Raw genomic sequence first — 13513 nt, 5'->3', positions numbered from 1 at the left:
ACTTCCTGTCTTCACACGCCACTTGACAGCTTCATATTATTTCAGTTGTAAACATAAAATAATACGAGTATAAGAATAATATTAGAAAACCAACTGACCTGTAGTCTGACTTTGAAGACCTCTAAATTAGATAGTCAAAACGTTGTGCTGAGCTTCACCTTTTCTATCAGATTTTTGCCTATTCAAGGCTTTGGGTGCTTTAAGAGTTGTAAAAATAAGCCCAGTTTAGTCAGCTTCAGATGGACTGGCCACACATACAGTACTCTACAAAGAGCTGAATGCCAGTCACAACCTGGCCTCTGGCTCTTACTCAGGCTTCCAGGGCATTCCAACCACAAGCCACTTCCCGTTACTGACCAGGATGGAGAATTCAGCCTGTTCCCTAAACTTATAGCTCCGCATGTGCCGACTTTACCAGCTCTCTGTCAATTATCAGTGCGTAACACCTAAATATGGCAAATGTGTACCAATGAAAACAGTGTAGTAGTCTTCACTGTAGTCTTGCAGGTCCATGTCCATTCAGAGTACAACATCAGACGAAGATCCTGTATTTGGACAAGTTTCCAGTTTCAACTCATTTTAATCGAGACTTTGCCCATGTGCTGTTGCATATTAAAATGCTCCCCTCCTGGGGCTTCACAGTTAAGCACAAGCATAATTTGTCCTAGAAATTTATCCTTGGTTAATTTCATACGTCGGTGAGAATCCATTGAATAGCACATAAATCTTCTCCATCTGTTAAAACATCTGGCTGCATCTCACGAGCTTTAAATATGATCTTAAAGAGTCTTGTGTAAGACGAGTCCCTGAGGACTACCAGCTGCCAATAATAACAAATACTTTTATTAAGAGACGCAGGTTAAATGGACAAATGGGGTGCAAGGGGGATGATGAGAAAGCTTTGTGCTACTGCGATCAGTGTTTTACTTACAATGACTAGTTGCGAATGTTTACTATGGAGAACAGTGTGTACACAGTAATACCTAAAATTTGTTATACTAGATTTATGACACTGATTTAAATCCTAAGTACCCACTGAGACTTTTACCCTCATAGAAATCCCAGCAACACCACCTCAACTGTGCTGGATTTGTTTGATAGTAATAAACATTCAGTATATTAGATTAGCACAAGAAGAATCCCTCTGTTGTGAATGTATTTAGCTTAACAGTACAGACATACGATATTTCTCTCATTTTAATTTGTGCTCGCACTCAAAAGTCTGCAAATGTTCTCCTCTCTGTTGTTCAAGACTTACTCAGTTTCACTCATGAATTAAGGATGCAGCCACATCAGCACATAAGTATAAACACAAGGAATGTCACACACTGCACCGGGGATTCGATGCAGTACCACAAATTATGCTTTATGTGGTTTTCCATTTGCATTAGGCCTGATTGAAATGAGCAGCTACAGAAACCAGCTCCATTAGGTTACATTATAATTCTATGTAAGAAATGCTCTCTTCTGTGTGTCTTGCTTCATCAGAATGAAAAATGAGAAAAGGAATAGAAATCAGCAACATCCCTGGGAATCATTAACTATATAAGAATAATAGAAACCATGGATTTAAAAAAAAAATGCTGTTTAAAATCAGCTATGGCAGAGTCGTGTAACAGCTTCAACAAAGACAAAAGGGTCGTTCTTCAAATATGTCCAATTTTCAGGATACCTTAAAAATGTATTTCTTTTTCTAATGTTTAAATTTAGACCACAGTATCATATAAATTCATGAATTGACATGAAAACATGCCAGTTGTTTGTTTTTTTTAATCTCTTTTTGTACATTTACTTAAAGACCACGTGTGGTGGTTTTTTTGTCACACTGCTTAAAGGCATTTATAAAATATTATTTCTACAGTCTCTTCAGCACATGAAGAAAAAGAAGAATGCAACAAATCAGGAGATAATAAAGCTGATTTATTATTTATTAGGTTTGTTAAAAGTATGCATGTGCAGCCATTTATTTGCTGCAATACTGAAAATATTTGAATTCTATATATTTCAATTTATCAACATATGAAATACGACACATTTTATTTGATGTGACAGGAAATGTGACTCAGAGGGGCTTTTGACAAATTTGACAGGATCATAAAGAATTATATTTTACAAAGCATTTGTAAATGAGTTTTCCCGCAGTATGTCACTGTCACTTCTCGACATGCTGACACACGTTTCAGCTCAGTATTCAGTTCAGGGCTGAATGGGGCACTTGTCCAGGAAACAGGATCATACTTGCAAAAGCTTTGGAAGCCTTATCATGACTGACAATCATTAGTTGTTTTTTTTCCATGAGTGAAAAAAATAGGAAAATATGGATAAATTCGAGCAGTGGATTTGTTTGTCTTTCAAGTCGAGTCATTTGGTCACTTTGAAACCACTTAATGCTCCCTGAAATGCACATACCCAAGCCCACCCTGTCCAACATGTCACTGACCTGTCAGGGACGTCCCGAGGAGCTTTACCTCCTGCAGCACGAGGTGCAGCCTTTGAACTCTTGTTGGCAGTCATGTTCGTCTGCAAACCACCCGCTCACCTACAACACAGGGATATCAAACATTTAAACATGGGTTTTATACGGAATATTAAACCATTTATATTGTTTGTATTTGTCGTGAATATTTTCAGGATATAGAATCATAGAGCTAAAAAGCTTATTTTAGTTGCTCTCTTATTCCCAAGGAGTTGCCACGTCAGATGACTCTGCAAATTTTCATACTGGTCCTGCTGCAACCCTCCCAGGGACTTGTGTCCCCTGCCGGTCTCAAGCCAGAGATCTTTTGCTAAGTGAGCATATTAACCACTACACTAAGGAGCCACATAACAAAACACAAAGCTAACAGAAGGCAACACTAACTCTACTGATACAGCACCTCTCATGTACATGTGCAGCCAAAAACAAATGAATAAACAGATACAACATAGCAGTTCTTTCATCTGTTGTGGTTATGGGTCTATATAACTGTAGTATCAATGTGTCAATGCAAGGTTTTGAAACAGCAGCTGTTACTATTATCCCCCATCAATGGTAGCTTTACTACTATTGCATCTGACAACTTTTCACAGTTCGGGCTAATAAAGAAATCCTACAGAGTTTTCCATTTCACCCCATCTGCCATCTTGAATCTCCAGTGTAAACACTGCAGATGACTTTCAATAAACTGAACGTAAGTGGCATAACTGACAGAGTATGTAGACAGTATTGTGCTGGAGAAGCCCCGGAGCTCCCGGCACAGCTGTGGGGTTTTTACGCCTAGAAAAATTTCCTTTCGGAATCAAAGCATACGGGTATACAGTGCTGCCAAAGAAAAAGCTAAACTTCTATTTAGCAAGCTCTTTATAAACATTATGAATCATATATAAATACATATATTCACATGTGCTACTCTGCTGATACTAACATTAAAGGTTGAGTTCAAACAAAGTCCAGAAAACTAATTTAGCTTACTTATTTCTAGAATTGAAAAGAATACAGATTTTTTTAAAACAAAGTTAATATTTAAAGACTCTCATAACGCTTAAACTCATATTTGAAACCCATCTGTTGTGCATAGGGTGGAGGTCAGGGTGGATAGATGGGTAGGCAAACCCTCTTAGCAAATAAAGTGCTAATTGCTTACTCACCATATTGTACACATAATACTATAGGTCTACTTTTGGGGAAGGAGTGGGGCTCTTTAGTTATTATTATGCTAGGACAGGAAAGCTGTGAGACAGAGCAGAGGAAGCCACACGGCAGATAGGCCCGGGCAGATTCCAACCAAGGTCTCTGCAAGAGTCTTACGGGCTATGGATTACCCACAGTACACAACAGACATTCAGGGTCTGCTATTTTAACCCACATCCTAATCTTTCCATATGCTCTTCATGCTTTGCCTAATTGTAATCAATGGCTCATACTCAAGCAGTATGTCTGGTATCACACAAACATATTTACCACCTTTCACGTCTAAAATAAGTGAAAAGAACATAGCAATGAAAATACTATTGAGCGTGTAATTGTTTTCATCCTAAACAACCCTCTCTTTATAACACTATGAAACGCTGATGTAGCACTGAAACTGTTAAGTCGTTCTTCCTAAAACATTTACTCAAGTTTGTCAAAGCAGTTAGTTAAAGCCTCCCTTCAAACTGAGGGCCAGTGCCCCTGAAAGTGCAGCAATGAACCTTTCAAAAAGGCTCAAAGCAATTGTTCTGGTGCATGAGGAGGTCAAATGGAGATCCCTAGAGATCAGAGTTGGAGGATAGGAGGGTGCTTGGCAGCATGACTTGTTTACAGGAAGCTGTTGTATGAAGAAGCCAGCCAACCAGTAGTGGAGCTGATTCCTATAGAGACAGATGAGAAGAGAGAGGGAGCATTCCTGCTGTCAGCTATTTCCTGTGGATTGTGGACTGGGCTAGAACGACGAGGCATGCATCGTTATTTTCATCCAACACAAAGAACGATTTTGCCTTGTCCTGTATACGACTCCGCCAGTGCTGCTGCTCCTCTGTGAACCATAAAACCGCAGAGCTCAAAGTAAAAACAGAACATTAGTCCCAAAATAGGAGGGAAAATGTGGAAAGTTGCATCTATTTCCTGTCATCCAAATAGTTACGTAAGATTCATCATAAGCATCCACTCACATGCCTCGGAGAGAGACAGAGTCATCAATCAACATGCTGTTTGATCTAAAATTAGAGAAATTCTCAAATGATTTCTACAAATCACATGTCCGGCATCGAAGACTATCCTAATACGCGTGTAACTATCTAGACTGATTCACGATGGACTAAACAACGATAAAAATGTAAGAAATCATGCTTGACAGGAAAAAAAGGGACGTTGAGAAAAACATTCAGAGAACTTGAGAAATAAAATCTTTCATCTTATTCAAAATTTGACTAAGTTAAATTAGGAAGCATGAATCCAGAGACACTGGCAGCTGTGTAAATATGATTTATACCTGATTAAAATATGGTGAGTTTGGAGATGATATTCACTCCACTCTCTTCTCTCTGATTTGATCTCTAACACCTTAAAGAAGCGCAGAAATAATTTCTTTAACATCATTATTACCTTATGTAGCTAACTTAGAATCAATTTTAATCTGTGTAAATTTATTGTTTTCATTTTTTTTGGACTCAGAAAGCTATAATCACAGAAATGGGTCACAGAGGCCCAAGATGGACATTTCAGTGTAAACACCAAGGCGTTAGCCAACTGACTTCCTGAGGTCTGATACCATCTCTCTACACAAAATTACTGGCTGTAAACAACCACTTCTAAGAAAGCTCTAGAGTACCTTTAAAGTGCATTCAACCACATTCAATACAACTTTTCTCTTGAGATGTCAGAGCCAAGGGCAAGCTAACGGTCAACAACTGACGAAACACTTGACATCGCAGAGTGTTAAAATCTTTGGGGTTTTACGGGGTTTGGAGGCAGGACACAAAAAGGCACACTTTAGCCTGAGGTTGCTGTCCTGTTGTTGTAAAAACACAATTCTTCTGTCTCCATCTTTCCCCCTCCGTGTCCACTCTTTTCACCCACACGTCCCCGTCTTGCTTTTTCAGATGTTTCTTTCTAAAGGGTTTGTTAGGAGGAACTTGGATATGTGAGGATGGAGGAAGTCTGATAATGAAAATGGGGCAAATTTGTCATTAAGCAACATAACACAAAACAAAGCTGACTTGACTAACCCTGACGTTTGTAGTGCATTCCTGAATAAGTTGAACTCTTAACTTCCAAGTTCCAATTAGGAATTTCAATCTGGAATGTCCCCTCAACTAGGATTTCCAACCTGACACGTCAGAGCAGCCCTAGCAATCCCAAGATAGCAACTCAAGATAGCGGTACTGAACGTAAACAGGAGTAAAACGGTAAAACTTTTCTCTAATGGCACTGTTCTGTATCCGTGACTCACTAAATAATCCATACGCAGAGCAGTGACTGACACTGAGGCTCTATCCATGAATATACTGTAGCGGTATTTTTAAGCTCAATAAAATAAGTATTATGTTGTATTGCTAGCGACACTTGAATGCCTCTATCTTGCTAAGAATCAAAACAAATCTTGTTTTCCCATGCCTTTTCCTGAACGTTCTCCAACATCTGAATTCCGAGGTATCTGGAACACAGCATTACATCAGGGGTGTCAAACATAAGGCAAAAGGAGAGTGTGGAACTGCTGAATAAAGCAGCAGTCTAAAGATCACATGTAGGCCTGAACCAGCCTGCAAACTATCTTAATCGAGCTCTCTGCAGAGGGGAAACCGAACAATCTCACAAACCCCAGTAAGAAGCAGCATTAACCATTAAGCTAAATAGCCTTGAGCTGGATGACTAGACAAGAGTTTGTACTGTTATTCATCTTTTTTCCAATTTTTCCTATGAAGCGGTGCATAACTGACAACTGACAAGATAAAGGTTCATTTAAAAGCTGTATACCATTAAAATAGTTTTTTTTAAGTAATAATATTTTAATTGTAACTTGTAACCAAGTTACCAGTCAGCTTTTTTTTCTTTTCTTTTTTTTGCTTGTCCCGTTTGGCTCTTTTGCCATCAGAATTATTGTCTAAAGGCGAAGAAAGATGCCCAACGGATTTACTTTACCAAATGGACCATCCCAGCCTTGCCGTATTGGTCTATTTGACTCACCTTTTTTTTATTGTTTATTTTATTTCATTTTTACTTGCTAAATACGGGGACAGATTTGACTGGGGAAAAGAAAGGGGAGAAAGAAAGAGGGAAAGAAAAACAGCGGGGAAGAGGGATGGGGATAAAAGGCAAAAAACAAAAACCAACAAAATAAGCAGACAAAAAATACATATATCGATCACCTGGATCACCTGTTGAGAAAGAAAAAAGAGAGAAGAAGCAGAAGAGAAAAAAAAGAGCAACATAATAAACAAAATCACGATGATCTATGGGAATATAACAGTAAATACTAAATATTAAACATTATTGTGCAGCACATAAGATCGAAGGCGCACAGTGTGCTTTGAGATAGGAGCCAAAAAGGATCTGCTAGAGGGTGTGGGGGGGCCACAGCCCCGTCCTCCAGGGCATGAAGCAGGTATGGAGGAGATCAAAACTCCAAACATCCAGAGGCCCTCAGAACACAAGAGACCAAGGAAGACCAACGGAGGGGCAGCTGCGCCACTATCCCAGAAAGAGTTAAGGAGAGCCCCAGATGAGAGGTCACTCAGCAGCCGCGAAGCAGAAGCCAGGGGGGGTTGCAGTGACGTGCCCGTGAGCTCCGCCGGCAGCCAGCTGTGCCAGAGTGACCGAGCCCCAGGCCGAGAGGCTGAGGGCTCCAGTCAGCTTTTCAATGTGAAGTCCTTTTCTTACTGTAACACTGTATCATGGGCTCATTACAGCGTCATTTTTTGTTTTGTTTTTTTTTTTAATTTAATATTAGGCCTCAATTAGTTTTAAAATGCCAACTTTCCATCTTAAGTAAACATGGGTGGAAAATTATTTAAATTTAATAAGACTAATAAAAGTTCAGGGACTGGACTTTAACATCTCTAGTGATGAAGTCTTTTGAAAAGCTCAACAGAAAGGAGATTCTGCAGGAGATGGAGCATAATGATCCACTGCAATTTGCATACAGGCCTTGTAGGGGCGTTGAAGATGAAGCCGTGGTTGAATAAATTTCCTGTATCGTCGTCTGGAAAGGGCCAAAGCCCATGCTCTGCTCCTATTTACTGACTTTTCTTCATCTTTTAATTCAATCCGGCCACATCTGGATTCCCAATATGCAGATGATACGATGACTGTAAGTCTTCTTTATGGTGAAGAGTATTCCCATGGGCCTGTTGTGGGTGAGTTTGCTTCTTGGTGTGATCAGCCATTTTTGAAGATCAACACCCTGAAACTAACAACATCCAGTGCACTCAAAGTCACATTGTTTGGTTTCTGTGACCAATACATTTTGTCTGTTTGTCGCTAGCCAACTTATCATCCTGTTTTACAACACACTGAACCACAATGCACTCTTCTAGCTAGTTAGGCTAGTGTAAGCTAACTCCCCAGGTTCATCCTATATATGGTCACGTCCTGCTTAAAAAAACAAGTCCTATGAGTTTGGCATTTTGTCTACACCCAAAATGCCGCTAGCACATCCATCCTTTATTTACACTATTGTCTCGCCTAACCATGTCGACTAACACATATCCGCATTTCCAAGCAACTGGCCTGCTTCCTCTTCTTTCAAATCTTAGCTTAGCAAAACATCCAGACTTAGTCAGCTAAAAGTTTTTCTTCCTTATTTTCTTTTTTAAGCGCTACTTCTTAATCCCTTTACTTCAACCTCAACGCAGAGATTAAAAACTATCTGGCTGTTTTTGCCTCTGGCATAAAAACAAATCCTGTAAGCCAACGTGTCACTTTTGGATATTCAACACCATCGTCTTAATTAGCTAGCTTTGCCATTTCAGGGTTTTTCCTGGTTCTGTCATGTTCATGTCCAGAAGTATTATGTGATTACATATCAATGACGCATATGTTCCCCCAGCAACAGGAGCATATTGATGAAATGGGACCATGACAGTGTCTCCATTAGACTGTTTGGCCTGGAATAAAAGAGCTCTTTGTGCTCAGTGTGTCCTTGAGAGGGAGAGATGGTTAAAAAGTAAGTCTTTTATCAGTCTGTAGTCTATGTGTGTGTGTGTCTTTTAAAGAGAGTCCACATGTCCTTGGCACTGTCACTTTTGACATATTATCTGATACATAGTTCTCCCCGCAACTTGCAGGAATGTGCTAATATTTGCATTATCCGTCAGACCTTGGCTGCATTCAAAATATTAAAGTCTGTTCTCAGAGGGTGAAAGGAAGCACAGCAGAGGGGCAGAAACACCTGGAGTCAAAGCCAAAACCTTTGTTCTCATTCAGTGTAAGGCTACACAAATACGCACCTGGCTAAGAGCAATCTTCACGGAACCGCTTAACTTTACGTAACATTTTCATGTTATTATCAAGACTGGCAAACTTTAAAAATATGCATCAGAAGCAGCAGACACAACAGCTTTCATAAACAGAGCTGCCTGCCTCTTGTTTCTCTGCTTTTCTGGTTGACCTGGTTCTCTATTTCTGCTGATCAGCAACCTGACTTCAAGGTTTTTCAAACCACTGCAGAGCTCACAGGCAGCCAAAAACAAATGGGGAAAGGAAGGGTGAAAATCTCTGCGAATTCTCAACTCTTTCCAGACGTCACAACTTGCTGGCAGACATGAGTGCAAAAGCCCACACACTGATCCACACCATTGTTTCAGTACCTCCTGAAAGACCAGTTTTGTCCCCAGCGGACAAAGTCCGTTGAGCCAATTTGAGCCGAATCATGTCAGCAGAGCAGCGTGGGAGTTGAGGTACAGATACATATTTTCAGAAGGGCACCCAGGATTTGATATTCAACAGGATGAATACACATAAAATCATTTTCACTACATGTAAAGATTGTTTTTAGGCATTTTATAAGCCAACCATGATGGGAAAGCAAAAATTCCCATCTGAAACTGAAAACCTGAAGTATATATGTGCATTGTGTTCATAGTGAGACTCTCTGGAGACCCATTTGAGACTCTAACGGCCTCTATCTGTCTATGTAAAAGAAACCCACCAAGGTCAGTGCTACTGGCAGTTGCACATACCCATACCTATATAATTACACTACCACATGTTTTGCCATGCTGCCACTGTAGCTCGATTGTCCAGGTGGAACCAATACTTCTTTTTTTATCTCTGTTTTTTTTTTTCAGGGCAATCATGGCATATTTTCTCCTTGTGGAAAAGATGAAAACCCCTTCTGTATAACCTAGATATGAGCATGCACAGCTGCAGAGGCAGGCATGTGGAAAACAGGCTTATGTCCATCTGAGCTGCAGCGGGGAGGTGGGGGGGGGGTGGGGTGAATCTGTCACAAAGCTGACCTCCAACAGAAAAGTCTTTGACTTTTCCAAGGACACAAAATGTGCTCTTGTTTGCCAAATTCTTAAAGCTTAAGTAAACAGAGAAAGAGATTAGCTTTACTAATACCTGCGTGGTTCATTTGTTCTCCTATGAGTCATTTCTCAGAATCTATCAGTTTTATGCAAATTAAAGGAACAGTCGAGTCTAGAAATCTCATTTTTCTAAAGACTGTTTCACGGTGTTGCGCAGTTTTGGAGATCTCAGCTGTAGAGATGTATAACTTCAAGGGTTCTTTCCTTGTAGTACTCAAAGAACCAAAAAAGTGCATTTAAAATATTCTGCAGCAGTGTCTCTTTCCAGAAATCACAGCCCTGTTGCTCAATAAATCCACAAACCTTGTTTTTTACCAATACACACCGACCGAGACTATCACTCTGCGTGAGCAAATGTTCATCTGCCCACCACGGGAGACTCAGTCTACTGACAGCGTGACACTAATCACTAATCAGCCGCCCATCCTCGGCTGAACCGTAATGTTACCCAATTACTAACAGACAGCCAAAAGAAAGCAGTTCTTACATGAAACAGTTCATAACAAGCTATATGGATTTCTTTATTTTCTCCCATGTTGGACGAGGGCCAGCAGCATGACCACTCATTCATAACCCAGTTTCCACTGTTCATACACTTTCTTTTCCCATCACTAGTTATAAAAACTTAAGAACAGCTGGCACTGGATTCTTTTGGCCATAAATGTGATGTTTCCCCGAACTTCACCGCACAGTTTTAGTTAGAAACAGAACAAATATGAGCTGTTTGTGGAGCACTTAAAATATGTGGATCAAATTACCCCCTTTTTTTAGGCTTCGCTGATGAACAAATCCTGAAGAAAACAACTGGGCTCCCATTGATTACACTGGCATTAGCACTCTTGACTTAAAGTAGCCAGTGAGTTAATTAATATAACTGGACGTGATCTCATTAGGGGAGTCATTACGCATGTGATGACTGAGACAGATAAAGACGTTCCTCGGCTTTAGCTGTTTTGAGTTCAATAATCTGGAAACTCAAGTCAATATGTGCTGATTAATGGCACTGGGAAAATTATGCTCCGAGTCAAATTCACTAGCAATTCATTAAAGATTATAGGCTGTCTACTTTATAAGGAGGCTTTGTAAATGCAGCGCTTGCACCATTTATTCTGAGTATCAACAGGTTGTGACAAGTGTTTAAGAAATAAAAACACAGCTGAGAGTGTGTGTACTCCAGACATCCAACCCGAGCGCTGCTCGTATCTCAGCACGCAACTATACATGACAAATGTAGCCCCTCGAATAAATATAGTCAGGACGTCTTACGGCATGATAACGTCTACATGATGATGTTTTGTTACCCTGACATGGCATGCAAAATCCTATTAAAACATTACGACCCATTAACTATACAGCCCAGGGGGGCGCTTATAAACGGTTACATATAGAGGTTAAGTTACACAGTAGCTTGAGGCTTAATTTTTACTTCACATGAAATAGCTTGAAAAATATTTTGGATTTTTATTAAAAGACAAACAGAAAAAGGCTGTAACCAAAGTCTTTCTAAAGCTTTGTGGAAATCCTGCACTTGTCATCTTTAATGAGAAAAAAGCAAAAAGCACTATTGAACCAGAGGCACTGTGAGTGGGTGAGAGGAAGTGTAGTCGTGTTGGCACTGCAGCTGGAGAGAGCTTGAGAAACTTCCTAGGAAACCTTAAGACACACCAGTCGTAGATTTCTTTTGGTAAATGCAAAAGGGATTAAGCTTAAGGCAGTTTTACACTGTGCAATTCTGGGCAGCCCCAGAGGAAAGACGACTAATATAAATGAATCACGATGGCATCTTTGGTTTGGCACATGGAACGGTGAGTGTCACTACGTTACGCTGTAAAAGAGGTCCATAGCTGGCAGCTCTGAAGGTCTTGCAATCAGTGTTAGCCAGACAAATTTTTGACAACAGAACTGCTGCTGTGACTGTAGTCTACTAACAAAGCACCATGAATAGAGCATCATATGAGGTACTGATCAACCTAACACCAGCGCTTGTGAAAACCAGAACACCAGTGATATAGCAGCTCATCCCACTCATGATCCATCACAATTCACGGGTTATTGTCCAGTACAGAAAGAAAGTGATATGTTTTGCTTTACTTCATGAGCTAATGAGAGGTCAGGCAGGCTCTCAAACACTCATATCAAGGATAGAAGGTGGAAGTAAAATGTACTAAAGTAAAACACTGGGATGCCAATAAATCTAGTTTGTATGTTGAGGCCGCAGCATGGTGACAAACAGTATGACTAAGAGTGTGCCTTAGACCTAAATCAGTGGGTAATACTGTATGCCTGAAAGTTAATATTAAGTCAGCATAGCATGACCTTCAATGAACTAAAATCCCACGGCGGAAAGCAAGGTTAATATAGTTTCTTAGCTGAGCGACAGCAGATCGATGAGATCAGTGTTTATAATCCTAGAAAGAAACACACACCTTATTGTTCTGTGCTCTCTCCACAGGTGTGACATCTGCTGTGTTTTTAAGCCACGTGAATGTGAGAGCTGAATTGGTTAAAACAGTCACAGGCGAGCCAAAGGCACCGGCATCATATGTCTCCTTTCTGCGTAGATATAGTCACATAAGATTAAATGCTTTCATGAAAGGCAATGAAAAGCTTGCTTTCAAAAGAAGCTTTGTGACTTCTGTGGCTGTTTGAGGGAAGCTAAGGGAGATGGTCTTGTGATCTGCAGATTTATGACTGGGAAATCTGTCAAAACCGGCATGTTGGAGAAATACACCCCCCAGATCTGAAGAAATGTGGTTGAGGATCGCTTTAGCATGACGGTGAGGAAAACTACAACCTCAGACCCTCACGATTCTCAGTAAATCCCAATGAACCTATCTTGAAGACAAAAACAACTCTTGATTGTGATGTTGAGTGAACAACGGCCCGTTTAGGCTAGACGCACTCCTGTTAGAGTGAATGGAGAACAGAGAAGAACTTCCTCAATAGCTTTGTGTTGACAGTCCCATCCAGTGAGAGGGGAAGGTCATTGTTTGATCTGCACAATGGAAAGGCTTTTTTAAGGGAGGAAAAAGAAAGCTTAAAGAAAACCGCTCACAGCCATAGGGTTTGCATTATGGTGAGTGAGATAAGATCATAAGGATTTAGGCTGTAATCTGTTAAGAAAACTCATATTCAGGAACCAAAACATTCAAGAAAGACAGCCACACAGCTCTCCATACTTAACCTACACAAACCTCAGTGTAGTGAAAACACTCTTTTCCCAGCGTTGTTCTAAAAAAAAAAAAAGGTGCTTTTAGAAGTTTAAATTGCCTGAAACAATTGTGATACATGGGCCAGATTTTCCCCCTTTATCCAAGTAAGTAAATGCACATGTTTCAGAGAATCACAAAAAAAATAAAATAAACCAACCCTGGACCTGCATCTGCGCCAAAGCCAGGTCAGAAGAAGTTAAATTAAAGGCTCCAAACTAAGAAGTAGAGCTGAAAACACGTACATGATCATTTTAACCCACAGAGGTGTGATTAATGATACTTTTTAAGGACTGCTACATCACACGAAATGCAAA

At 40.2% G+C, this 13513-nt stretch overlaps 1 protein-coding gene across 1 annotated transcript in view; it reads right to left on the bottom strand.

The window, feature by feature from the left end:
• The window catches only part of dennd2b (DENN domain containing 2B), a 53980-nt gene that overhangs the window by 39673 nt on the left and 794 nt on the right, over positions 1 to 13513 (bottom strand). The window contains exon 2 of the mRNA XM_085379188.1: positions 2441 to 2539. Within this exon, the coding sequence (XP_085235314.1) occupies positions 2441 to 2514 (74 nt within the window). The 5' untranslated portion in view covers positions 2515 to 2539. The remainder of the gene's footprint in view (positions 1 to 2440; positions 2540 to 13513) is intronic.

The sequence above is a fragment of the Diplotaxodon limnothrissa genome, linkage group LG1 (assembly GCF_057381915.1).
Source record: "Diplotaxodon limnothrissa isolate DT_005_m linkage group LG1, D_limnothrissa_male_GT1.1, whole genome shotgun sequence".
NCBI lineage: Eukaryota > Metazoa > Chordata > Actinopteri > Cichliformes > Cichlidae > Diplotaxodon > Diplotaxodon limnothrissa.
Note: the sequence above shows the minus strand (reverse complement) of the source record. Positions and strands in the feature narration are given on the sequence as shown.